The sequence below is a fragment of the Acanthopagrus latus genome, chromosome 8, assembly GCF_904848185.1.
Source record: "Acanthopagrus latus isolate v.2019 chromosome 8, fAcaLat1.1, whole genome shotgun sequence".
Taxonomy (NCBI): Eukaryota; Metazoa; Chordata; class Actinopteri; order Spariformes; family Sparidae; genus Acanthopagrus; species Acanthopagrus latus.
The window spans coordinates 29264807-29291163 of NC_051046.1; the positions used below are offsets into that span (position 1 = coordinate 29264807).

Genomic DNA, 26357 nt, shown 5'->3' on the forward strand with positions numbered 1-26357 from the left:
AGTTTTGCAGTAACAACTGATTAAATGTTACTGTTTTAATACAAGGCTTTTCTCACCTTTTTTATATAATAGTATGTCAGCACAGTGAATTTAAACTTAACTAAAGCAGGTGGAAACCAGTAGACGATTGAACATGGCATAAAGTGGTGATATAAGCACAGCTAAGCTACCTGGTTTTGATGCAGGTTTTAAATTTCATATTTTTCAGATCCGAAGGTGTAAAAATTGTGATTCATGTGTATGACTTTGACTTTGCTGGGGCAATAAATCCTCCATCCATCCATCCAAACCTAAGATCTATGTATGTATCTGTTATTTCAGGTTACAGACATGATGGTGGCCAACAGTCACAACCTCATTGTGACTGTCAAACCAGCTAACCAGAGGAATAATGTGGTGCATCGTGGGAGTAAAACCTCAATGGGGAACTCTGGCTCTGTGGGCTCAGCTGGATCTACCAGCTCTGCTCCATCGCATGACTCACCAAGCCCTGCCTCTCAGAGCAACCCAATTACTGCAAGGTATGACAGGGATAGGACACTGAGAATGTTTTTTTTGGTGTGTGTTGTGCCAGTTTTCTGTAAAACATTACTGCAAAACAGGAAATTAAGGATTTTCTAGGAGTGTTACGTATACCCAGTGAAACCACATTTAGAAATAAGCAGACAGCTCAAAGATTCAATAAACAAATGAAAGTGTCAGAAGCCATATTCTAAGTAAAGAGGGGTTTGATCAGGCAGTCCCAAAGTGCCCACATCATCAGATTCACAATCAGTCAATCAACTTTATTTGTATAGAACTGTTCATACAGCACAAGGAAACACAAAGGGCTTCACACAAAGAGTAAGCACTGTCTTGAGTAAAACACATAAATAAAACACAGTCATTAATGAAATAAAGGGACAAAAGCTTGTCATTAATGAAATACTTAATAAAAACAGTATAATTAATACAAATAATTATAGTACAGTGGGGCCAAAAAGACTTGCGCAACACAAAGACACAGGCTTAACAATCCAAGGGAGAAGTCGAATCCCCGAAGTGCACAAGAATCTAACAGTATCCGAGCTCCTGGCACAACTGCACGCACCCCGACAGGCACAAAACCCACAAGTCTGTACTAACCCCAGCGACTCATACCACCCCAGCACGACCCTGCCTCCTGATGAAGACCAAAGAAGACCATGGAGCCTGTCTAGGGGTACATTCCCTGCTGCAGTCAGGTCTTAAAAGACCCCTGTCAGAAGGCCTGAGATCTAGACCTGAGACCTACAAGGTTCATAGGCAAAAAGCAAATGTGTTGAATTGGTAGGACAAAGGACAGTTACAGCTTTATAAACAAGTAAAAGCATCTTGTAATAGATTGTGAATCTCACACATAGCAAGCACAGTGTTGGAGTAATGTATGCTGTCTTTCTGATTCTCATCAACACATGCAGCTGAGTTTTTTAAGTAATTGAAGTTGAGTGATTTACTTTTTAAGGGGAACAAGAGTAGATCATTACAATAGGCAGTTCTGCATGTGATAAAAGCATCCATTAATATTTCTGTCTTGGCTTAAGAGAGAAATGACCACACACTGAGAAATGTTCTTAAGATGATAAAAAGCATTCTTGGTTATGTTTTTTTTGTCAGGCTCATAGCTCAGATCTGAATCAAAGACAGCTTCCAAGTAACTTCACTTTTTAGAGGTGTTTAATGCTAGTGCATGCAGTTTTACATTGAGTTTGTCTCTCTGCGTTCCATTACTATGTTATTATGTTGGGACCTCGCCACATGGTTTTAACAATAGAGCAGCCTGCCTGTAGACCAAAGCCTAAATGCAGCCTCTTAGGAAAGGAAAGTGCACCAACCCTAGTGTTCAGTAGGTGGCACCTGATTGTCACTAGATTTGAAAACTCCCATCTCCCATTGTCTGAGAGCACACCTGATGGCATTGTCAGTTTCCTCGTGCAACCGGATAAGTAGGGAAGATAAAAACAGCTGCACACTAGTTTCAAACCAGTCCCTTTGTAATGTGTTGCTGGAAGCATCTGCTTTTGCCCGCGCAGGTATTACTAAAAGAGAGCAAAAAATGTTTTTACTCGCCTAGGTTTAACCTTTAACCTCACAGGTCAAGCCAAAACTGCCCTTTTTCATCAAACATGTTCTGGAGACAGAGGAGAGCTGTGCAATCCCAGTCTCTCATCCCTGCAGAAGGAGGACGTCCCCGCAATGCGATCCGCTTTTACCAGTTTTCTTCACCCATGCCGACTCTGCTGTTTCAGCAGCCACCGTTAGCCCCACAAGACACTGCAACGTCCTTTTGTCCGATGAAGCGAGCTGGATACAAGAGGATAGTCACATGCCAAAGCCACCAACATTGCGGCCACAAGCGAGGCTTGTCTGGGCGGATACTAGAAGCATAGCATAAATTGTATGCTGCATTGTGTGTGACTTTGTGGATCTATTTACTGCTAGTTTCACACTGTAAAAAACAGTTTGTTGCTTGCTGTTCTTGTGCTCATCACAAATGATTCGAGCCTCTCTATTCTGTTTAACTGAAATGTTAACTTTGCCACCATGTGAGCATACAATAAGCTGCGTTCCTATCAAGGATCAGCTGAAGGTGATCTGAGCCTGTGTTCATTCACCTGCCGCTGAGTGATGGGAAGCCAAGTGTTGTGTCTCCACTGCTGTTTTTTTTCCTCCTTGCTGTGCTCCCAGCGTTAGCTCTCTTTGTGGGTCTCTCTTTACCAGCCCACACATACACACACATATGCATTAAGGTAAACACATACGAATAGTCTCATGAGTGTCTTGTTGAAAATGAATCCTTAACGATCCCTCTGTAACGTCAGACACCTGCTTCGGAACATCAGAGTCCATCTCTGTCCACACTCATTCACGGCTCAAGTTAGGTTGGGTCTACTGTATCAGCCAACTGCATGCTTTGCATCTGTAATGTGCTCATGGGACATGCAGTCAGGAGGTGACCTGAGTAAAATAGCTTGCACATAATGTTAAACACACACCCGATGGAAACCAGGGATCAGACATGCATTTAGAAGCTAATGAGCCAAATATGTTTCTCAAGAATTAGTACAGAGCAACATTTTGGACTGAAATTTATCAGGTGGACAAATAGAGGGCAAAGGAACAGACTGAATCCGCTTTAACCAATCTTTATTATGTCACATCAGTGTGTTAAGCTTCTGTACACTATTGTCATTTCTGAATTAATTCTATTACCGTTGTTTCCTCTGTTGTTACTACAGCAACAGCATTGCAGAGGGTGACAGTGATGATGAAGATGATGATGGTGACCTTATTCTGGAGAATGACTCCCTGGCACCCTTTGACTCCCAACGAGTTACCAACAGCAACAACACTAACCTCAACAGAGACTCGCCTAGCAATAGACCACACAACTTCACTGTGGTTAGGCCCCTCCCACAGAGTTTGTCATTGCCCAATAGCATTGGAACAACCCTGAGTGACAGCTCCATGATGATGTCCAATCAAAATGGAAATCCCACCCACACATGTAGTAGCAGTCAAGAGAGCATGAGAGAGGATGGCAACATAATAACACTGTAACCATTACAACACCACAGCTATGCTGTAACAGTGATGTAACCATGAAAAATACAGAAAGCTGTGCTCCCGTCAGTCAGATAATGGACTGGATGGACTCTGACTTTCTGACAGCACCTTCTACTAGCTTCCTGCCCCTTGGATCATGGGTGTGCATCATCCATAGGTACAACATGACTGACTAGTATATGTCAGCAAGATATGGCTGAGGTAATGTGTATAACTGAGCTGTCATGGTTTGTATGCAAAACAAATGACAAACACCCATGAAAATTGTTTAAATGCTGCAATGTATTAATGGATCAGTTTGGACTAACAGGGATGAACTAGGGTGGGGAAAAATTGCAAATGCTTCTGTAAAATGGTTGGTTAATCATGTTGCTCTGAAATTGTTTATGAAGTGCTACAAAACCGGAAAACCTACAGCTGCACCAATCAGAAAAATCAACTTCTTACTGCAGAACACCTGATTTGTTGACTATAACAAGACAGTGGAAGAATAATATCATGTAAAACATTAATGGCAGTATAACATCTAGCAGAACAGCACTCTAGCAGTTTGTTATTTTCCTGACTTTAAAATTGTCTTTGCCCGTTTGTGTGGTATTTTGGTGTCCAGCACAGAGAGCACGGTGTAGGCAGGAGAATACACAAGGCAGTACAAAGTGAATGTTTGATATTTTTGCAAAAATTGGTCCTTCACCTTTGCGCAGAGAATAAACATCTAAGAACCATGTCTGTTTGTAGAGAAAAGTCACTCTGCTAGTGATCTGATGATTATAAATAAAAACATTTAATGAACTACTATTTACTATTTAATCAGTTGATTATTTTAAATTGGCATGTAGAAATGAAGAAGATACAGAGAAGCTGCAGAAGCACTGGCAGTGTCTGCCAAAATGAAAGCCATTGTCTCAAGTGTATCTGGTGATATAGGAATATGGCAAGGTGTAAAGCTGGCATACCTCCGGATCCGGGCGAAATTCGTCCGTCCAAACTTGTCCTCTAGAGGGCGGTGTTGTGTCATGAATGACTGAGCCATTGACGTTGCTATTTGTCACGATGACCCGGCACTGTAGCACCATATAAATGTATGTACCTTCTCACCAACTCACATATCTTCTCCTCCAAATTTTGCGCCATTTTTAAATGTCCAATGTTGTACTCTTTTCTTGTTTTTCTTTGAATTTCCAGCAACTACTGTCTTCTTCATCGATTTTCACAATGGAGTGACTTCTAAGTCTATACTGCCACCACGATTTCCAGTGGTATTGCTCTGTTTCGTCTGGAGCACTCCAGATTCGTAAGCTCAGAGGCAACGGATCCACTAACGTATGAAAAACGACCTCCATTTTTACCGTAGGTATAAATGGGCCTTAATGTGTTTGTGGTTTAGCAAGAGAGAACAACGGCAGCTTTGCTCAGAGCAGACAGGTGTTGGTGATCAGAACAGAGGGAAAGTTTTGCAGTTAAGTTATCTGGTGGCAGTAAGTGTACACTACAAGTCACAGCTTGACCATAAATAACCTTTACAGCTCCCCTACACCAAAGAATAACTCAGTTTAGAGTGTCCGCTATCATTGCTTATGATGTTGTTCTTGATAGTACTGCAGTCTGGTTGTGATGGTAATGGACTCCATCTGAGATTGAGGCTTTAAAGGTGGATCATCAGTAAATCAATCTGGATGTAGCAGGAATCATATGTTCATAAATCTACAACAGCCAAATGGAGAAGTGCTGCTCAGAGCACAGCTGTTTCAGAGTTATGAGAGATTTTGGAAACAGGACATTTGGTTCCATGACAAGCATCAATTCAAAAACTATGCTAAAGTCAAAGATAACTTTTACAGCCTGGCATTTCAAATATGAAAATCCAATTACTTGTGAATCTCAAATATAATTATTGAGATATAAAAAGACAAATGGGTGGGGAAGTTATGTACCGTATGTGTTAAATCAGCAATAAGGTGAAGTGATTATTTTAAATGATTTTCACACTAAATGAAAGAATCTAAAAAGCAGAGACAGTCCCCCTTCCCTCCTCAGCCACACAAACTGGCATACATACTGCATACACGTCTATACACACTAACACTATTAACCATCATGTTAATGTTCATTTCTACAACAACTACAGTAATATAAAATTGATATGATCAGAATGAATCTGCACTACAGTGTGTGTAAAGTAGATTCTATGTACAAACTTGTAAACAATCAACTGCTGCGCAGGATTCTTGGAAGACAAAAATACTTAATTCCATATTTAAGGCCAGTCCAATACAAATCCGATTTGAACAAATTCTCTTCCCCAGCCTGAAGTAATTGGTGAGAAAGACTTCTTAAGGTCTTGGAAATGCAGAGACCTCAGTGGTTGAAAATGTCCCCAAGAACACAAATACCCTTGTTAGCCAGTTGGGGATAAATGAAAGGTATGGAGTCAGACAAAACAAAGTTATATTCCAAACAGTGGGCAAGTTGTGACACTTAGATGTGAATTATAAGTATGTTTCTGTTTGATACCATGCAGACAGGGAATTTAATATAACAGACACTCTGAAGCAACTGACAGTGAGGGTACAGTTCACTTTCTAGCCAATGGATTTAAGGGCATTGAGAAAGTTTTGGTCCAGTTAATTGTGTTGTCATTGGATGAATGACCCAAAATGTTCAAAGTGACTTAATACATGAGGAATAGAGTTGGTCAAGTTTGATAGGAACAGTAAAATGTCATCAGCATAAACAGAGATAGAGTGACAATTTCACTTTAACTGAGATACTGCTGATTTTAATATGCTGATGTTTTCTAACAGCTTGTGCTAAAGGTTCTAACGAAAGTGCAAATTCACAAGGTGATAGGGGATCTATATGTTAACAAAGGTAAGACCAAAGCCAAAGTGCTCGAAAACTGCCCATAAATAGTCCCAATCCACATGGTCAAAGGCTTTGTCTGTATCCAGAGAGAGGTCTGTTTTTACATGGTGCTTTTTTCCAAAATATGTGTAACAGCAAAAGGATGTTATCTGAAGCCAAGTGCCCTTTAATAAAGCTGGCTTGGTCTGGGTGCATAATGCATGAGATACATGTTTCCAGTTAAGACTTGATATGGGCCTATAGCTGAAACATTCCATCACGTTTTTACCCTTTTTAAGAGAAGGAAAGTAAGCTTGGTGGAATATTCAAACCAAAAGTGAAAAGTTGACCATGACCAACTCTGTAATAATACCTTAGAATCCAGTGGGTGCAAACAGGAACAAAGTCACTTGTACATTCACGGAGGTCACATCAGCATTTCTGATTTCTGTTGTTTGGATTGCTTGAGTCTCCATGCCAAATGTTTACTTGTTTTTTCTGCATTTTGATTGATATTTTGGTGAGTTTTGAGATCTAAGAACTCACATTTGGATGTTGTTAATGATTTAAGCCCCTTTCAAATATGCACTGTTACTCTGGATATAGCTGGATTTAGAGTTTACCCGGAGTAGCTGTCTAATTAAAATGTCTAATTAATGTCTAATTATTTGCCCAAATATGATTAGAAATTAAAACATGAACAGGTTTTTTATTGAAATGAACTTAGCAAACAGCTGGATGAAATTTAAGGAAAACCTGAAGAATGCTTGATTTATCATCCCTGAGCTACGAAAGGTTGCACTTGACCTGAAGCTATTGCTTATCAAAGTCCAGTGTCAACACTGCTTAATGCACACTCACACAGACACACACACACACACACACACACACACACACACACACATCCAAAAAACACAATTACATTTTACAATTCAATGTGTGTTACCATCAAATATAAATGTAAAATCATAAAACAATTGAGGTGTTCAATCTTAAGGTGGAAGGTTGTTAGTTGCCTACCATGGCTTTTTTTCATTTGCCCAGCGCTGGCTTATCTGGTCATTTATATTTATTTAAAGGTTATTTATCTTTGTGTGACAAGTACACAGATCTGGGGCAAAGTAAGATGTCTATAATCGTCAAATGGTATGGAGCTGATTTTGAAAGCAGCCCAATTAGTCATTGCATATTAACTATGTCAATGATGTGTTGTGGGAGACTTCTTCTGGATCATCTGTAAATAATCTGCTCACAAGTCACTGTCACCACCCACAACCATTTTGTGCAGTGTGGTTTATGTGACACAAACCGAACACCATACTTGTAACCTATTTGCTGACGCAATTGCATACACTGTGTGTCCTGGACTGAGGCCAGGACATCACTTTACTGCGAGGTAGCCTTTAAAACCAGGAAAAGACATTACTAATGAAATATCACAATATCCAAAATCTTAGATGGTATAGTCTCATACCACAATAACATTATACTGTGTGTTGCACAGCCATAGTATACGTTGTTTTGTGGGCACGACCAACTGGGAGGATCCCCCAGGATAGACCCAGAACTTGCTGGAGGGATTATATATGTCATTGTGTCTGCGACATTTCCACGCTGGCATGCCAGTAGTTATGTGGACAATGATTACCAGAGCTGAAGTGGGGGCAGCCTGCTACAGCATGGTCACATCGAGTGTCTGTATAATTATATTCAATGCCAGGTGGGGTAGGCAGATATTTCACACTGCGGGTTGAACACATCTCTGTGTTGGACAAGCAAAGACTCAAATTAATAGTGTCGTTCTCATCTGAATCTGGATAAGAGCACAAACAGGCATGCATTTCACAAACAAACATCAGCCTGGGCCTCAATCTCATTTAACTGAATCAGATTAATACTTGTTACTTTGATGACGTGCATGTCAAAAAGCACAAAGAAATGGTTTAACGGCTTGACGCCTGAATTTATGCAGTTATGTTAAAAAATTAGTTATTTGTGTTTTTGCTTTCAAGCAGAGACTAATTTAATAGGAAATAATTAATTTGACTGTAGCACATAGAATAGTTATAAATTTGGGTATGATGCAAATGAATAATTAATAATAAAGTAGTAATTAAAACACATTTCATGAAATTGATTTTTTTAATGCCAACATACTCTGTAAATTTAAATTGTAATCTGGTTTCATGACAGACATTCAAATCTTCATCATGACAGTGATAACAAAACAACAAGAAACAAAATGTGTGCATTTATGTGTGTGTACTAGATTAATTATGTTAATTTTGTCTTCTAATATATAGAATGAATCGACATTGGGGGAACACATGCACTGTCTCAGTGGCATTCTGAATAGAAGCAGTTTGAGGCAAATTTGCGACAATAGGCGTTAAGGGGTTAACTATTGAAATGGTAGATAAACTGAGTTCACACTGGTTCTACCGACACTATGCACTTTCTGTGGATGCAAGACAGATTTAAGTCTGGAGCTCAAGCTAATGTTACATCCCACTCAAAACCACATTACTGGTTACTGATGTTAGTAAAAACTAAACAGAAAACCAAAATGTGTTTGTGATAATTAATTAGAAACCCCTCAATGTCATATCATAGCTTCACTTTCTATATGAAGCCTGCTTATATTATGTTGGCCAGTCAGTTTGGACACACTCTGGATGGTTGTGTGGTTGAACTGAAACTGAGTTTTCTCCTGATTTTACACAGTTTTAGAAAACAGAGGAAGTGCCTTTTTGAGTAAGTATACCTGTGTTTGATTGGATGTCATTCCTGTGTGATGATCAGTACACATCTGAAGCACCTCAGTGCAGCAGGTTGTGTCAGAAGAAGGTTTATATTAAACATGTGTGATACATGTAAACTGCAGTGAACACATAGCTGTTTTCTGTAGGAATCTGTAACTAAACTGTGAATGTCATTTTGAGTTTAAATAAATTGATTATCAAAAATAAACTATATAGAGAAGTCTATTTAGGTATATTTGTGTCATCATCATTGTCAATTAGACTCACTTTTTTCCTTCATCCTTCCTTGCAGTGTTTCCCCTAATTCTTTTTTATAGCAGAGGAGCTCTGAGTCGGTAACCTAGCAACAGTAGGGGGGTCCAGGGGCATCTATCGAGGAAAAACTCATAATTTCTGCATTTTGATATTCATTTAAAATAGAGGAAGTGCTAAAATACAATAAAAATAGGTCTTTTTCGTCCAGTTTACTGAAACAATCTGCATGACATGGAAGATATTGAGAAAAAAAATATTTTCTGCATATTAATATTCATTTAAAATAGAGGAAGTACTAAAATATATTAGAAATAGGTGTCTCATTTGTCCAGTTTACTAGTACAATCTGCTGCTGGTTTGGAGTCACTAGGCCACATGACATGGAGGATATTGAAAAAAACTGCAATTATTTTGTATTAATATATTCATGCTAAGTAATTTAATGACGTCCCTGAATCAGTCTCCAGCGATTCAGCTTGAGGCTCTGGGAGGTGAGCTAACCGTCCTGCTTCTAACACTGGGTGAACCTCAGTAAAGTTGCGGCTGGACCTGAGTGAATATCCACTGAGTATCCAACCTAAAACTAACTTCACCCCGGTGGTTTACGCAGAGTGGCGTTTTGCCTAGGAGTGTGGACAGCAGGTCTGAGGGGGCTTAAGACGGCTCTGTCAAGTTTATGTAGCTAGTTGCTAGCAACTTTTAATACAAGCTTGCAACTGGGATCTACGTTAATCCAACAAGCACAGTAATCCACTCACAACATGGGGTAAACAATAAAATCAGAGATGGTTAATAAATGATTTAAAGGATATTTGGTACTTGTTTTCAATATAGCATAAGTTAGGTTGCCTAACTATACACATGCCAGACAGGTTGTCTGCATCACGTGTGGCTTTGGTGAGTCACCTGTTGCAGCCTTTGAACAGGATGACGAGGATTTCAGCCACCCGACTTAAACTGTGACTTTCAGAAATAATGCAAATAGCAGTAATGACAATATTAATCAATTTCAAGATAACTTGTGTTATCACTGTAGTGATTTCACTGTGTGTAACTTACATTCGCCGTTCACCCGTGATATTAAACCTACAAAAATCATGTCTTTTTTGTTTTGCAGCACAGCTGCAGAATGCATATAGGGGAAACACTGCTTCCTTGTTTCCTCATTTCTTCCAGTTTTTGAATTTTCACCTGGTCTTTCCTTTCTACCCATCATTCCCTCCATTGTCCTTTATATTTTCTTAAAATGCCTTAAATGTCAAGCCCAAAACAGATTTCTTCAAGTCCAGCCACAAATTTTTTATTGGATTAAGGTCTGGGCTTCAACTTCTCCACTCCAGAGCATTCACCTTGTGGTCTATAAAACTTTTCTGTGTAGCTTTGCTGTAGGTTTCCAGTAATTGTCTTGGTGGTAAATAAATCTTCTCTTAAGTCGTCATTCTCTAACAGATGGGGATGGGGGTTTTTTTGTTTTGTTTCTTTTGTGATGTGCAATGTAGTCTCTAGTCTGAGGGCTAAAAAGCTCCATTTTGATCTTGGAGTCTCCCACCTGACTTTGGGTAAAAATGTATAATATATAGATATATATTATATAGATATATATAGATATAATGAGCTTTCCTCAACAGTGGCTTTCTCTTTGCCACTCTCCCATAAAGCTTTGACTGTTGAAGAACCTGGGCAATGGCTGTTGTATGGTCGGGCACTCTTATGCTAGCATCAAATTTGCTATTTTTAAAACAATAAGAAGGTTTGACACAACATGAAATTTTGCTCATAGTATCACCAGGGTCTATACACATCAACATGAACATTGAGAAAATTGTCAGAGTTACTAAAAAGTAGGTTTTTGAACTACTCACGCTAGCTTCAGTGTATCCTCTGTATTTGGCACGCTTCATGGCAGCTAAAAAGTGTCGATCCCTGAGTGTGACCTAACAGGAAGGCTTGAGGCTTACTCTCCTTCCGGCTAGGTCGCATATACATACATACATACGTACATACATACATATATACATACATACATACATACATACACATAGATATGTGTGCGTGTATGTGTGTGTGTGTATATATATATATATATATATATATATATATATATATATATATATATATATATATATATATGAGGGGCAGTGGCCCCTGTAGGCCCCCGTGTAGAACCGCCCTTGGCTCCACACTGACTTTTTTTACTAGGAGCACATTGGTCCCAAATGTATGAAAAGGGAGAATTAAAAAAAATATAAGACAGAAGGTAAAGAAACAAACAGTACCCCCCTTTGATGATTTCCTCTTTCATTGCTTTTAAAATGGAATCATGGTCATATAGGCCCCTGTGTAGAACCGCCCTGGCTCCAGACCAGCTTTTTTTACTAGGCCCCCAACTGAAAATTTGAGCTGACTGAATGATAAAATGAAAACAAAATAAATTAATCAAGTAATTACGATTTTATGCGCTGTCACCAAAGATGGAGCTAATGTGACTCAAGCGTTCTATATGGAGTAATTAGAGCAACGCATCCAAACACTTGCCGGGTGGGAGATGAGAACGAGAACAGCAGCATTTTGAAGAAAGGAGCTATGATTGTCAGGATTTCCTTGAGGCCGACCAGTAGTACTCCTCAATGGCTTCCCCGAACTTTGTGAAACATATGAAGGTATTGAGAGAGCTGAGGAGCTGGTAGAGGTTGAAGAGAAGGCAGGTGGTGAAAGTGAGGGCACTGACACAGAGAGGGACATTCCAGAGGATGAGGAGGAAGAAAACATACAGGCACAGAGAGAGGAACAGCTGGAGGGACAGCAAGTGGATCCATGTGGATCAAGTAATGCACCATTAGGTTTGTTAATTAGAAAAGGTGTTTTTGTACATGCCATTTGCAAAGCAGTGTTATTAGAATTTATAGCACAGTGTGTCCATAAAATGGTGCTTTCTGCCATAAATTATTTTTTGCGTCATTGATATGTGATTTTTATGTTAAAAACAACAAATACTTGGCCTACATTTTAAAACAAATGCATACAACAGTAAGAAAATGTTGTTTATAGTTGTGCCCTTGTTGTTTACTGTGCATCTTTATCAGCAAGTCCAAGAACGATGAAGCAGGACAGCCCAAGTTGAACATATTCTCAATGATGGTGGACAGGAGACGGAGCTTTAGACCAAACTGGAGTGAGGGGGTCAGGCGTCCATGCCCACCTTTTGCAGCACTGTCCTACTGTATTTAATTTATGATTTTTGATGGCCCTACCTCATTGTTTCAATCAATGCACTCTTTATGTACAAAATAAACTTTTGCATGATTTTAATGTGAAGCAAACTTTAACTTTTTTAATGTTTAAATATCATTTGTTTCTGTTTTTTAATGTGCCCCTTTGATTAAACACTGGCCCCACCTTGACCCTCCCCAGTAAAATGAGTCTAGAACCACCACTGTCTAGAGCCCTGAAGAACTGGCAACAGACAGGGGAAACACAGGAACTATATATACACCAGAGGGAACAGGTAATAAGGAACAGGTGAATGTAATCAGTGCGGGGAGGACAATCACAGTGGCAGGAGAAGGGATCTGTAATGAGATGAATAGGTAAATACTACAAAATAAAACAGACAGTTTTTAATGTTTAAAAGCCAATTTTTATTGACCATGATTCCATTTATAAAAGCAATAAAAGAGGAAATCATCAAAAGGGGGTCAGTACTTTAAAGGTACTGTTTGTTTCTTTATCTTCTGTCTTCCATTCTTTTTAATTCTCTCTTTTCATTCTTTTCATGGCTTATATGGTTATGCTTATTCCCAATCATCCATTCTAATGTCTTCTTTCTTTCGTCCCTCTCTTTTGGTTCTTCATGCTTTCTCTCCCAGTAACCTGTATTTTAATCGATGTAAATATTCTTTGAGCTTTTACGGAGTAGAGTACCAAGATCCTCTCTCTTCAGTGGCACGATACTGCCTTACAGTACAAAATATCAAACCTTCAAGCTTCACACATCACTCTTTCCCAGCCTTCCTGCTAAATTAAATAGAATGTCTAAAAAGAATGTCTAGAGTGATCCCAGCCACAGTGTGATGATACCTAGCAGAGTTGTTTTGGCCAGAAATATGATCAGTTCAAACTGAGTTCATATCCACTACAGGGATAGTTAAACCAAGCACTGCTGCTATTTGCTTAACTGAAGCTAATAGAAGCTGTATGGCTGGAGGAAATGAGGCTTTAAGAAGTTGAGAGAGAAAAACAGAGAGGTCACATTGCTCAGATTGAGGCTCTACGGCTCTGTTACTTTATACTTCGCTCCCCTACTATAACAATTATTAGGGTATAATATTGTTTTTATTCTCAACATTGATTGCAGCTCTGGAGGCCTGAACATAGCCCAAAACTCACCAAACTTGGAACATTGGTCACATCTACTTAAAAATTTGATCATTCATTGGGTGTGGGTTTGGCTGGCTCTATAGGGCCCCCTACTGGAATCCCAGACTCATACACGCAAATACATTTATGAAATTGTCATGTCATGTCATTGTCCGAAACCGCTTATGTCTTTCCATGGGGTCGCGGGGTGTTGCTGCTGGAGTCAATCCCAGCCTTGTCTCAGGACGAGGGCAGGATACCCCCTGGACAAGTTGCCAGCTCATCGCAGGGCCCTCACTGATGAGCAAGGTGAGGTTCAGTACTTCGCTCAAGGACACTTTGACATGCAGCTCAGCCCTGCCCGGAGCCGGGATTTGAACCGGGGACATTCCGATCACTGGTCGACCTGCTCTACCCGCCGAGCTACATTTTGCAAAACCTATCCAAGTTATGTTTGTGTGTCAACTTAACCAAACCATAAGTACAACATGTTCAATTATTTTTACAGCAATAATTTTTCTTTGATGGAATGAGAGGAACACATACTACATTGTCACAAAGAAAAATTTGATAAGTTTGGTTCAATAATACATTTAGGTTCAATGTGTTGGCTTCCTCGCACAGACCTCTTTCTTCTGCACAGTCCACATGTTCTCAATGAGGTTCAAGTCAGGACTTGGGGATCCATTCATACAAACAGTTGTTTGAACAGTTGATCTTGGGACCTGTAACTGCTTTGAAATGGCTCAAAGTGACTTTCCTGACTTGTTTAAATTAATGCTGAGCTCTTTAGACTTTCCCATTGTAGTGTTTGTGGCTGAGTCTAATGGCTGTATCAAACAAGCCCAAAATGTTATCAATCAGAATCTCTCAAAAGAAGAAGAGCCCATGCTACAAATTTTATTCACACAACTTTCAACAGGAGCCAGTGCCCCCTTGACTCTGAGTCCAGACCCCCCTGTGGCCCCCCTGAACGAAGAGTCTGCATCAATAATAAAATGACAGATTTTTTTCAGTGATTTTGTACTGAAGAGAATGGAGGAAATAAAGTGTCTAATAAAGTTTACTACCCAATTTAAAATCTTAAACTGAGGCATTTGTCTTTTTTTCCCTGGTTGTATGTGCCCCCCAACAAAAAAGCCAGCCCCAACCTGGCTCCGCTGTTAAAACTGGTCTAGAACCGCCACTGGATTTGAAGCAAACTAAGTAATATGTGTTACAATTATTCATCACAGAATAATGAGAGCTGTAGAAATCAGCACCACCCCTCCATAGGGCCCCACGATCCATGGGGGGCCCCATTTTGCACAAGGGGACGCATTCACTGCAAATGCGCAAAGGATGTACGTCACTGCAGTGAGGAAACAAAACAAAATGAGTAATCTGGCACCCCGAGTGTGCCTCATGATTGACAGCACACAGCAACTGACCAATCAGCAGTCAGATGCGCCGACAGGCACTAGAATGCAGGTGGAGAGGTGGCCTCCAAACGGCAGTATAAATCGGGAGCAAGCAAAAGGAAGAAAAAGTCAAAACAAGAGGAGGCTCATGCTTCACTTGAAGGTGGGTATGATGTTGAAATAAAAAAAGAATAACTTTGTGGCATAAACACCCCAGCTGCTAATCATTAGACAGAAGAGTAGATCATTCTGTCTAGATGTGGACTGGAGATTACATTTTCCAGCTGATGTGATTATCATTCAATAAATGATAATCATTCAATAAATGATAATCATATCAGCTGGAGATTACATTTTCCAGCTGATGTGATTATCATTTAATGAATGTCTTGTTAACTGCATTTACATTCACCTCTGTTGAAAAAGGAGTGGTTAATTGACCACTTGATGGTTGTATGTTGGCTCAGGATTAAAGCCTCTCAATCTATGCTATCAATAGAAGTTTTGGGCTATTTTAATGGTGGTAACACACCACCACCACAAATCTGAATAATCTGCTTGTATGATGGATTTCTTGTCATAACAGGGTCAATGCTGAAGTTTGTTACTAAAGGTGACACGGAGCCAGCGCCCAGCACATCACCAGAGCCATCAAGAACCTTAACATCGATTACATGTGACACACATTATTATTATCATTATCATTATTATTATTGTTATTGAAGTTTAAGGCTTGACTCCAAACCAGATGTTTCAGGCAGCAGGCTTTTTTTTTGTTGTTGTTGTTTTTTTCTTTGTGTGTGTGTGGGGGGGGGGGACTTTTCACATTCACCAAAATGCTACATAACACAATAAAGGAAAGGCAAAAACCCCAAAATGCATTGTATGATCTCTTTAAATTCAGATTGAGTTTTTCATCTTAATTGATATCATCATTTTTAAAGAAAGAAATAGTATAACATTTTACACAATGCAAAATAGAAGTACTTTGACACATAGTTTGACCCGACTGTTTTTGATCAATTTGCCTTTATATGTTGTTATTTTATAATGAAATAAGTAGCGAAGAAGTGAAATAGTGAAATAGTGAAAATGTCATCACTTCTCAAAGAAACGGTATGAATAAGTGGCTTTACATCACCTATTTGAATTGCATCATTTTAATGGAAGTTTCTGTTTTCAATTAAATACTTTGCAAAAATTTAAAAACAACCTTATATAGGCACCTGTATGGTCTAACATTGACAACATGTTTTTATCAGGTTAATAACTGTAATAATTTGTTCCAGCTGATAAAGGTTTTGATACCTCTTTGCTATCTCACAACACTGTCTTCATCACAAATGCCTTTTATTAGATGACCTTCTCCTGTGAGAACCAACAATCAGAAATGCTATTGACTGCTGCCCTCTTGTGGTTAAAAACACACACTGCAGCCAGAAAGAGTTGGCTAAAAAGATGTAAACACCATCTTTCATCATTTATTCAGGGCATTTTGTCCTTTTCAGTTGCTTTATATACAGCAAGCTGAAATCTGTACATATACCAATAATAATTAATGCATGAAAAACACAAATAGGCAAACATAATTTACTTATGAAATACATTTATATTTAATATTTTAATATTTATATACTATAACGACTCAAGCAGATCTTTCATGATAATTTGCTGATGGTCCGGTTAGGATGCAGCAGCCCATGTGTCACATTCAATAGAGCCGGGAGCCTGACTGTTGTGATCTAAACTGAAGTCTGTTATTTTGAATATGTTCTCACTGAAAGGTTAATTATGTTCCCACATGGACACCGTCTGTCTCTGAATGTCTCATCTCTCCTGGAGGTAGTGGATGAGGACTTCCTCTGAGCTCATGAAGTGACCAGTCTTGCTGAGCTCCTGCAACTGTAGTCTCTGAATGCCTGTGCACACAGACACAAAGACACACACACACACACACACACACACACACACACACAAGAAGGTGGGTATTGTGCAGTGCAAAATATAGTAAACAAAGGAGAAAAACAGGCTGTCCACACACTGAACTTTGCAAGCTCCTAAGTGTGTTTATTTTTCTGTCCAACATGTTTTCCTGACAAAGACCTTGTGGTTGAAACATTGCATCAATAAAATCTATTCTCGTTAGAGTGTGTGTGTGGATAATCATATTTTACATATTGTATACTTAATTGGTTTTGATCATTCCTGAAAGGTCCACATTAAATATATTTGTGACCAGTCTTGTGTTGCAGGAAATGCATTGTCCACTAACCTTTACACTAAATACTACTGTACTTTAAGTTTCTTCAACTGCATAATGTGTCTATTATGCAGTTGAAGAAACTTAAAGTAGTTTCTAGTGTATTTAGTGTTAGTTAACCTGTCACCCAATAACCGATGAGCTACTGGAAAACCCTCTCTGCATTGTTCTGCCTGATTGGCCTTTGCTTGCCATTGTTTGTCTGTTATGTCTCAATACGGCCCAAAGACTGAAACATTGTCACATTTTTCACACATGGTCACTTTTTAAGTATGTTTTTTTTTTTTTTTTTTTTGAATTTTCACAGTAAATTATGCCCTTAAATTTTGAATTCCTCCTGAAGAATTGATCCACTGATGTCAATATGTGCATTTTTCTTAAATCACAGAATTACTTCAAAACAAGCAGTTGTATAAACAATCTAGCAAACAGCTGTCTGTTTAAACAACTGACAGACACAAGAACAATAACGACTGTCTCTTTAGTTGCTATATGCTCCATTGTGTCTGCCAACTAGTCTCCAACTGAATCTGTGTGCTGTTTACTCCTGAGCATGTGTTGTACAGTAGGTTTATCTGAGATTTTCACTGAAAACAGCTGCCCGCTGCTGGTGAGAGCACTCGGACTCAACAGCTGTCAGTGCTGTAGTTTGGTGACAGACTGAGAGTTGGTCTTACTGTACCTCTGAGCACTGCATACCAGCCCTGCAGACTCTGCTTCAACACATGTCTGTCATCCTCTGATACAAACCTCCTGCCATCTAAAGACAACAGCAGAAAACAGGGTTAAACTGATAGTTACAATTTTGGTGAATGGAAGAAGAATTTATCAGTTGATACTAAAATCTTTGTTAAATGTTAGAAATTGAACAGACTAACAGAATTTTTCTTCAGAAGCATGTATGCAAGAAAAAGGCCTCTATCTGCACCACACCCTATTACACTGACACATTAGATTTCATGTTCGCATATATAATATAAAGGGGCACCATGTACTTTTAGCAAATTCAGAATTTTAACATTTACAATATTAATGAGGTCATAGCACAGGCTCAGAAATATTGTGTGTGTGTGTGTGTGTGTGTGTGTGTGTGTGTGTGTGTGTGTGTGTGTGTGTGTGTGTGTGTGTGTGTGTGTGTGTGTGTGTGTGTGTGTGTGTGTGTGTGTCTGGGTAGATTTTCTACCATACTGGAAACATGTTTGACAGCCTCATATAACAATGTGGCAGAGAACCTGTAAACATGTGGCTGAAACATGTGAAACAGTGCACACTACACTGTGGAAAGAAATAAAAATGAAAAAAGATGAAAACATACTGGAACAGCCAAAGTACTGTTTCAGCCATCTAACAATAAACTAAACTATACCAGTGACTTGGGGAAACACATTATGACTAAATACATACATTCATACCTTTTCAAATAAACTGTCAGATCAGCTGGTATAAATATTGTTTTCATTAGATGTATGATCATACACTTTGTCAGATAAGCAAACACTAACAGTGAAAAGTTCACTCTGTGACTGGCACTGTGTCGACCTGATGCACCAAGGCTGCTGCTCACTATAGAATTAATCACTTTCACACTTGTTAAACCTGGTTTAAGTTCACAGAACTTCTTGGGGAGATCACAAAGTTGACAAATTTACTTCAAGCTGAAGTTTGTGGAAAATGTGGATGAAATGACTGACATACATTTACTCAGTTTATGCATCAATGAGCATTAACAAATCTTCAGTACATTCAGTTTGGAAAACAATTTGAAAAAAGGTACATATCGGGTTATGTGATTAGGTCACCTGGTCCTCTGAAGAAGGCTGTAAGATGGACATGAGAGCTCAGGTAAAGCTAAGTGGACCATTAGATTATTTACATTTAGTAAATGCATTTAGAGAAAAAGTGTAAGGCCAAGAGGTTAAATCTAAACTAACTAGGGCTTAATGTAACACTTCTCAGTGGTTTAACAGCAGTGTTAAACTACACTGCAACCAACAACATAAGTATCCTTCATAATTATAAATACAAACCAATATATTTAGATAAGATTTTGAAATTTGACTGTATGAAGGATGATAAATGTATACATGATTGATTGATCCACATTAATTGAGTTCACTTCTTCTGTTTTTAATGAAAGTGATAGTGGGAAGTCCCTTTTATGGTCAAACTCACATTTTCCCTTCAAGTACATCATGGACTGAGGACCCCAGTGGATGTTTAGCTAAAGGGAAAGAGACAACAATAATTTGCTTTGGTAAGTGGTTGTCATACAGTGAATCAATGGAAAAGTGAGTGGTAGTTTTAATTTACCTTCTGTGTATGATAGGAGTCGGCAAACAGGGAGACGACTAAAGTACATGTCCAGAAAACTGTGGCTTTTATCCTCTGGAACAAGAATATGCAAAAACATAAACAATTTACTCTTTGGTTGCTCATTTCACTCATTCTCTGTCCTGGCTCCTGTGGAGGTGCCAGCCAATCAGAGCCAGCCAATCAGAGCCAGCCAATCAGAGCCAGCCAATCAGAGCCAGCCAATCAGAGCCAGCTCAGGATCCCCGCACTCAAAGGGCAGTGTGAATGGGGCTACTGCATTTCTCCTCAACTCTCCTTGTTAGCACTTTATTTATATTTCATATCAAAAAAAAAGAACAAAAAAAGAACAAAATTTAAGCACATATGCAGCAGTGAAAATACTATAAGGTATGTGTTTAAAAGGGATTTATTACCAACTATGGATGATATCTAGCTCCCACATGGTGTAAGTGGATACACTGGAAGTCACTTTGGACAAATGTATTGACAAAATGTATTGAATATTATATTGAGTAGCTGCATTTTAGTGTCTGACATCCAGTTTTTACACACAGGCAAAATCTTGGGTAACTTTATTGTTAACAAACCTTACTTTATAAGCACTTCATCTATCACTTCTATCTTTAAGTTGTAACTGATGTTTTTAACACTTTTTTAAATGTTTCATTAATACTGTGCTGTATGTGTAGTTCATCTATAAACATTAATTTGATGGCCATTATCAAGTTGCCACTGATGACTGACCTAACAATGAAAAAAATAATAAATGGTTTATATAGATTTCATTGTTAACAATGACGAAACTGTTAATCAACTATAAATTTACCATTTAGTAATGATGGTTATTGTAAGTTTTACCCCACTTGTCAGTATAACACAATGTTGTTCAGTAGCTGCACAAACCACAGCCTCTAAAATGTATTTCTTAATAAAATAAAATCTTTTTATCCTTGAGTGTGGTAGAATATTGATTTTTTTGATTTGGTCCACTTTGGTTTACCCTGCACCTGCTGCACCAGGAGAAAAGCTGTGCTGATCACAGGGTATCTCCTGGTTTTTAGATCTCTCTAAAACAGCTTGAACAAAACTGAACACACATAAAGGATCATTACGTGGCGTGTGCATTTGACTAAGATAAAGACTTTGATAAACTACAGGGCTGTGTCCCAGATCTCTCTTTATACAGTACAGTGCACTACTTTTGCTGTTTGCAGTTTTATTCAAGGGTCAAAATTATATGCCCAAATAAATTCACTACATAGTGTTTTATTATGTAAACTAATAAAACAAAGTACTTTTTGCTACCACAAGGAAATGCTGCGTGTCTGCTGTATGAGGACTAGTGGATGAGCGATCAGGGGGAGTCTCAGACAAACTCCTGGTGTTTCTATATTCCTGGTATTTCAAAAGAGCAAATAACTCTGAATCTGTGGACAACACAACTATTAGAGTCTTTTATATGCCTGTTAAAAAAATTACTTTTTTAGCTTTGATTTGATTTTGTATCTGTTATACTGTCATTTGTATTTGATAATGTTGATGTCTGTTCAAATTTAAAAATGTACAGTATAAAATAAGAACAGTGTTGGTGCTGTCATAATGATGGTTTTGTAAAGACCCGGTAGCTGTACTCTGTGTGTGAAAAAAAGTCATTTTTCAATTAGTATCATATGTAAATGATAAATACATATTTGGGTGTAATATCTGAACAATTTAAGATTTAGTTAATGCTCATTACAGAATGAGCATTTGTATACAAGTAAATTAAATCATTTTAAATGTAATTATTGTGTCTTGAGTATTTAAAACTGAAGTTATATGAACAAATAAATACATGACTCGATTTATCTTCAGTAAATTGGACACTTTTACACAAATTAAATCAAACAAATACAAATACATTTCAAATGTAGATTGTGGAATTATTCATTAAAATGACACATAAAACAACAATAAAAGTAGGAAAAAGCAGACATATCAAAATTAAAAAAAAAAACAAAAAAACAACAGATTTCATTTTAAAACAACACTGAAAACATGCACTTGTTTCCACTCACCATATCTACTGCAGTGAGCACAGTCGGTCCAGTCAGCATGTGTGTGTATGATTCAGACCAATGTTCCAGGCTGCTTATATCTCCTATCTGCAGCAGTAACAGGTTCGATCCTGCACCCCGTGAGGCCCGGCAGGACTCCTGTTTACTAGAGGCTAAAAAAACAGCACAAAAACACAAGCAGACGTCACAACCGTGATCTGCAGTGAGGAACATCAATAGCATGGACCTGCTGGGTGGTTCAAGTACAAGTGGTGTGATTTGTGTTTGTGTATGTGATGTTGTCCAAGTGAGTAAGAAACAGAGATATTTTATGGTGCTGCTGTTTTTTTTTTTTTAAATTCCATTATTGGTTTGCCAATATCAGGGAAATGACCTCATTTCTGAAAGCTCTGAGCATCACTGATTCACCTTCATAAGACTTAACAGCCTTAATTATCAACTACCATGCATTTTAATGAACTGGATTTAATAACACATTATCTATAGATATGAAGCAATATAAATAGATGTGTCTACATGGATGGATTTAGCTGTTAGTGGGCCCTAGAGGAAAGTTTTCTACCTATGCACTACTTTGAATGATCTTTAGAGAAAAATGAAAACAAGAAAGAAAATGTAAAATCAAAGACAATGTAAGTGGTCCTCTCCCAGTATGACCTTAATTTGCCCGGTACTTCACGTTCAGCTGTTTCTGACCAGAACCCTGTCTCCTGGTTGCAGTGTTTCATTTTTCCACCTTGCATTGCATTTTAACTATTTTCACTGTCAATGCCGCAGGTTTCTGGCATTTTTTGGGCTATTTTTTTTATGCACACTCTCTAGGTGAGCATGATTCTTTGTCTCCAACTAACCCAAAATGTAACTGGGAGATTCCACTGGGAGATATGGATGACAGACATAGAGGAGGAAGTATGGTATGGTTGTATGCTTGTACAATATAATGATCCTCCATTGCAGTTTCTTGCTATGAGTCTGGTGCAATTCAACCACTCAGCTGGATTGTCTTGTGGTTAGTATGTTGGTATTCTAGAGTGACCTACTCCAGCAGCTGCCATGTTTACAGATTGCTCTCAAATTCACCACCCTAGTTATAATGTAGTTTGAACCGATATCTAAATCTGGGTATGAACTCAGTGAAAATGAGCTCAGCATCTGTTTTATGGCTCGTAATCTATGACTGAGCAGATCTAATGAAATGATCGACAACCACTAGAGTATGTTCATAACTTTCATCATCCAGATATTTAACCAGAGATTAATAAAACAGGAGCTGAAAATCAAAATAACCTTGAGACCTATTATGGATAATGGCGTTTAGAAGATGAGTTCAGGAGCCTGAAGAAAGAACATGCTCTGCAGTCTGGTGGTATGGCAGTGGATACTTCTCTATCTTTTGTCAGATGGCAGCAGGGTGAACAGACTGTGGCTGGGTGGGTGTTGTTTTTTAGTATTCCTTGGGCTTTGTGCAGACGTGTGTTGCTGGCTCTTTGGATTTGTTGCATAGACACTTAAGTGTGACACAGTTCTCTATTTCTTATGAAATAACGGACCAGTAGAACCCTCCCTAGCCAGGTGTGGCACTCTTTTTGTGTGAGCATAGCCCATCTCATTGTGTAGTGGTTTCAGAACTAGTGTCCTGTATCTGAAACGGAGGATTTACTTCTTTTGCTCATATGTCGGGCAGTGAAGGCATCATTTTAACCTGCTCTGCCCCGGAAGCTGCTTTTTGGTGGCTCCACGTTTGAAAAAAACAAAACAAAAAACAAAACACTGTTTTGAATATTTCATCTGTCAATTCGTTGTCTGACACATCTAAAGCTCTTCTGTGCAAGCCATTTCCTCTGCATTCATATCCAACAGGAGGTGAGACAGTGTGTTTGCATCCACATTGGACTTTCCAAACTTTGTGAGATGTTGAACCACCGATGGCGGACAGCATTGAGCTTTATTGTAATAATGACATAAGTCATTGGGTTGTTGTATGTGTAAACAGTGAATGTGGAGAGTTTTACAGGTAGTCTCTGTAGGTAGTCTCTTATGCAGGCTGAGCAAACATTAAATTATTCAAATGATTTTACTTTCTTGACCTTCTAACTGCTTCCATCAGTATACAATCATTGTCTTTTTAACCAAAACACAGAGTACCTCTCAGCTCCCCATATACCATGCTATTTGAGATTTTCCTTTTGATTCAAAATATACTTAAGAGATTTCACACTATGACAAAAAACTGTAAGTTTGGTTTTTATCACTATCAATTGTTGGTTTCCATGTCTAACATAAATCTTACATATGATCTAAGCTTTCTGCTGCCCTTCCTTTGCTGTAGAGATGATAGTTGTAGCATCTGCATACGTCAGTAGTATGAGCTGGATACAGTCATAGGTACAGTATATTGCAGAGTTGCCAAAGAATTAATAGGCTTACACTCATTCTGTAGTATTTTTCGCTAGATCATTGATAAACAACGCACGCAACGATGGCGATACATCTTCATCCTGTCGAACCCCTGCTTGCAAAAAAACCTCAGATTTACATCAAAAAATGTACTATTAATATATAATATATTATATATTACATATATATTAATATATATTAAAACATTTTTACAGTTTACATTAGAGTGCATCCCTTCAAACTGCATCTAATGCTTCATTAAAGTCAATGATGAACAAAACAGAATTTTGTTTCTGAGTAACTCTCAGGATAGAATTATTCGGCCATTACCTTGCATTCAATTCAATTGCAAACAGTTTACTCAAACAAATCAAACATGTGATGTTTCTGTAATTATTACACTCTCTGATGTCACCTTTCCTCTTATATAGTGGCACAAATTAAATCAAGCACCCAGTCTTCGGGAATAAGAGTCTAAAATCTTGTTAAACAGAGACTTATAGGGACACAAAAACAAATGCAAGCCTGTAATATACCTGTTCAAGACTCCATTTCTGCTGCTTTCTTCATTTTAGTTTGTGAATAACCACCTTAGAATTTTGTTTAGTAAAACTAGCATTTTTTGGTTCATCCCAGTCAGATAATCTTTTCAGGTCCTTCATCGAAATTGGACACTGTTTGTTCCATTAGCCATGGCTATCCAGCTTCTTCCAACAGAGCTTTGGATTGTTAGACTATATGCTCAGTATCTCTATGCAGGATTTCTTCTTACAGGCCATCCTTGCTTTATATTATGCTTGATTTTACTCTTTACTTTTAGTTCTGCAATCACATCTACATACAGAGTGTGTAGTGAATTTTATTTAGTTATTTATGTTACTTGTATGTTTAAACATATCAAGCTGTATTTTCAATGTGTTATTACATTATTTAAATTGTTTTTAACCCTTTTTTATTACCATGCAAAGGTGTAGGCCTCTGAATGCATCTTCATATACATCAGAACAGCCACAGAAAGTATCATCTTCACCCTATGAAAAGGCATTGACAGCTGTTGATGAGAGGCAAAAAGATGCAGATGCTAAAACACTGTTTAGTTTTATACTTAACTAGAAGTAATCAACATCTGTTGATTATGACCATACTAACTAACTCCTCTGCATATCTGAATAGGTTTCCAAGACCCAAAATTACAATTCAGAAGACCTGGTTATCTTAAAGCCCCTGGAACCCAGTCGCCATTGCCAAAAAAGCACAAGGGACAGAAGACAATTCAAACTGCCAATGACAAAGAGTATGTAACAAATATTCACATTTACATTTAGCAAACGCTTTTGTCCAAAGCGACTTGAAATAATCAGTACATACATTCATACACTGACTGCAGTGGCTGCCACAGAAGAATCTTGCTCAAGGACACTTCGACATGAAGACCAGGGAAATCAAACCAGCGGCCTTCTGATAAAAAGACGCTGGCTCTTCCCCTGAGCCACAGCCGCCCATTTCTATTAACCTGACTGAATAGGCCATAGTGCATGTGTTATCAGGATGTCTGTTTTGTTTGTTTGTTTTTTCTAACTTATTACGTTGTCTTTGGGTGGTGAAAAGTGTATTTCAGTCATCAGGCCTTCCTCAGAAGTCAGACCCTCTTCCCTCTGAGAGAAGAGGATGAAACAGTGTGTGCTCTCAACGCTCTCCAGAAATAAATGAATGAGGTGGTGCATGAGCCCCTGAAGTCAAATACAACATGTTGTGATGAGATCATAGCACCCACAGTGTATATGGTCACCTCTTCACACACAAGCGATGTAAAACATGAAGGGTCCGACAATGACATTTTCTATGTAAGCCATAAGTCCAGCACACCATTTGATTGTACGCTACCAGATATATCATTGATTCTACCTCCTGAGCTAGAAAGTCACACCACAATCAGTGATATTCAACCATCACTTCCCAGGTGTCTCGGTGGTGGTGAATGTGTGCATTCCTCTGGTGTGTCTACAGCACGATAATTCTCGTTTTAACAGACGAGTTAGATGACCCATATCATAATGGCAATACACACATACATATAGCCCCCACTTGTATTAGACAGGACACCAGGACTATCCACTTGAAATAAACT

At 38.5% G+C, this 26357-nt stretch overlaps 2 protein-coding genes across 6 annotated transcripts in view; one reads left to right on the top strand and one right to left on the bottom strand.

The window, feature by feature from the left end:
- Positions 1–8397, top strand: part of pard6a (par-6 family cell polarity regulator alpha) — a 41183-nt gene extending 32786 nt beyond the window's left edge. For all 4 annotated transcript variants that reach the window (XM_037108205.1, XM_037108204.1, XM_037108206.1 and 1 more), the window contains 2 exons: positions 322–521; positions 3258–8397. In XM_037108205.1, coding sequence (XP_036964100.1) covers positions 322–521; positions 3258–3579 — 522 coding nt within the window. In that variant the 3' untranslated portion in view covers positions 3580–8397. The remainder of the gene's footprint in view (positions 1–321; positions 522–3257) is intronic.
- Positions 8398–16654: 8257 nt separating this feature from the next.
- LOC119024663 (spexin prohormone 2-like) lies at positions 16655–25208 on the bottom strand. Of its 2 annotated transcripts, XM_037107651.1 has the most exons (6): positions 25189–25208; positions 21833–21984; positions 19773–19847; positions 19635–19683; positions 18145–18222; positions 16655–17121 (listed from the first exon to the last, which is right to left on the bottom strand). In XM_037107651.1, the coding sequence occupies exons 2-6, from the start codon at positions 21869–21871 to the stop codon at positions 17030–17032; spliced, it is 333 nt and encodes a 110-aa protein (XP_036963546.1). In that variant the 5' UTR covers positions 21872–21984; positions 25189–25208; the 3' UTR covers positions 16655–17029. The 2 variants fall into 2 exon arrangements, with proteins under 2 accessions (XP_036963546.1, XP_036963545.1); XM_037107650.1 differs by lacking the exons at positions 21833–21984; positions 25189–25208 and having other exon boundaries at positions 19773–19903.
- Positions 25209–26357: the final 1149 nt, after the last annotated feature.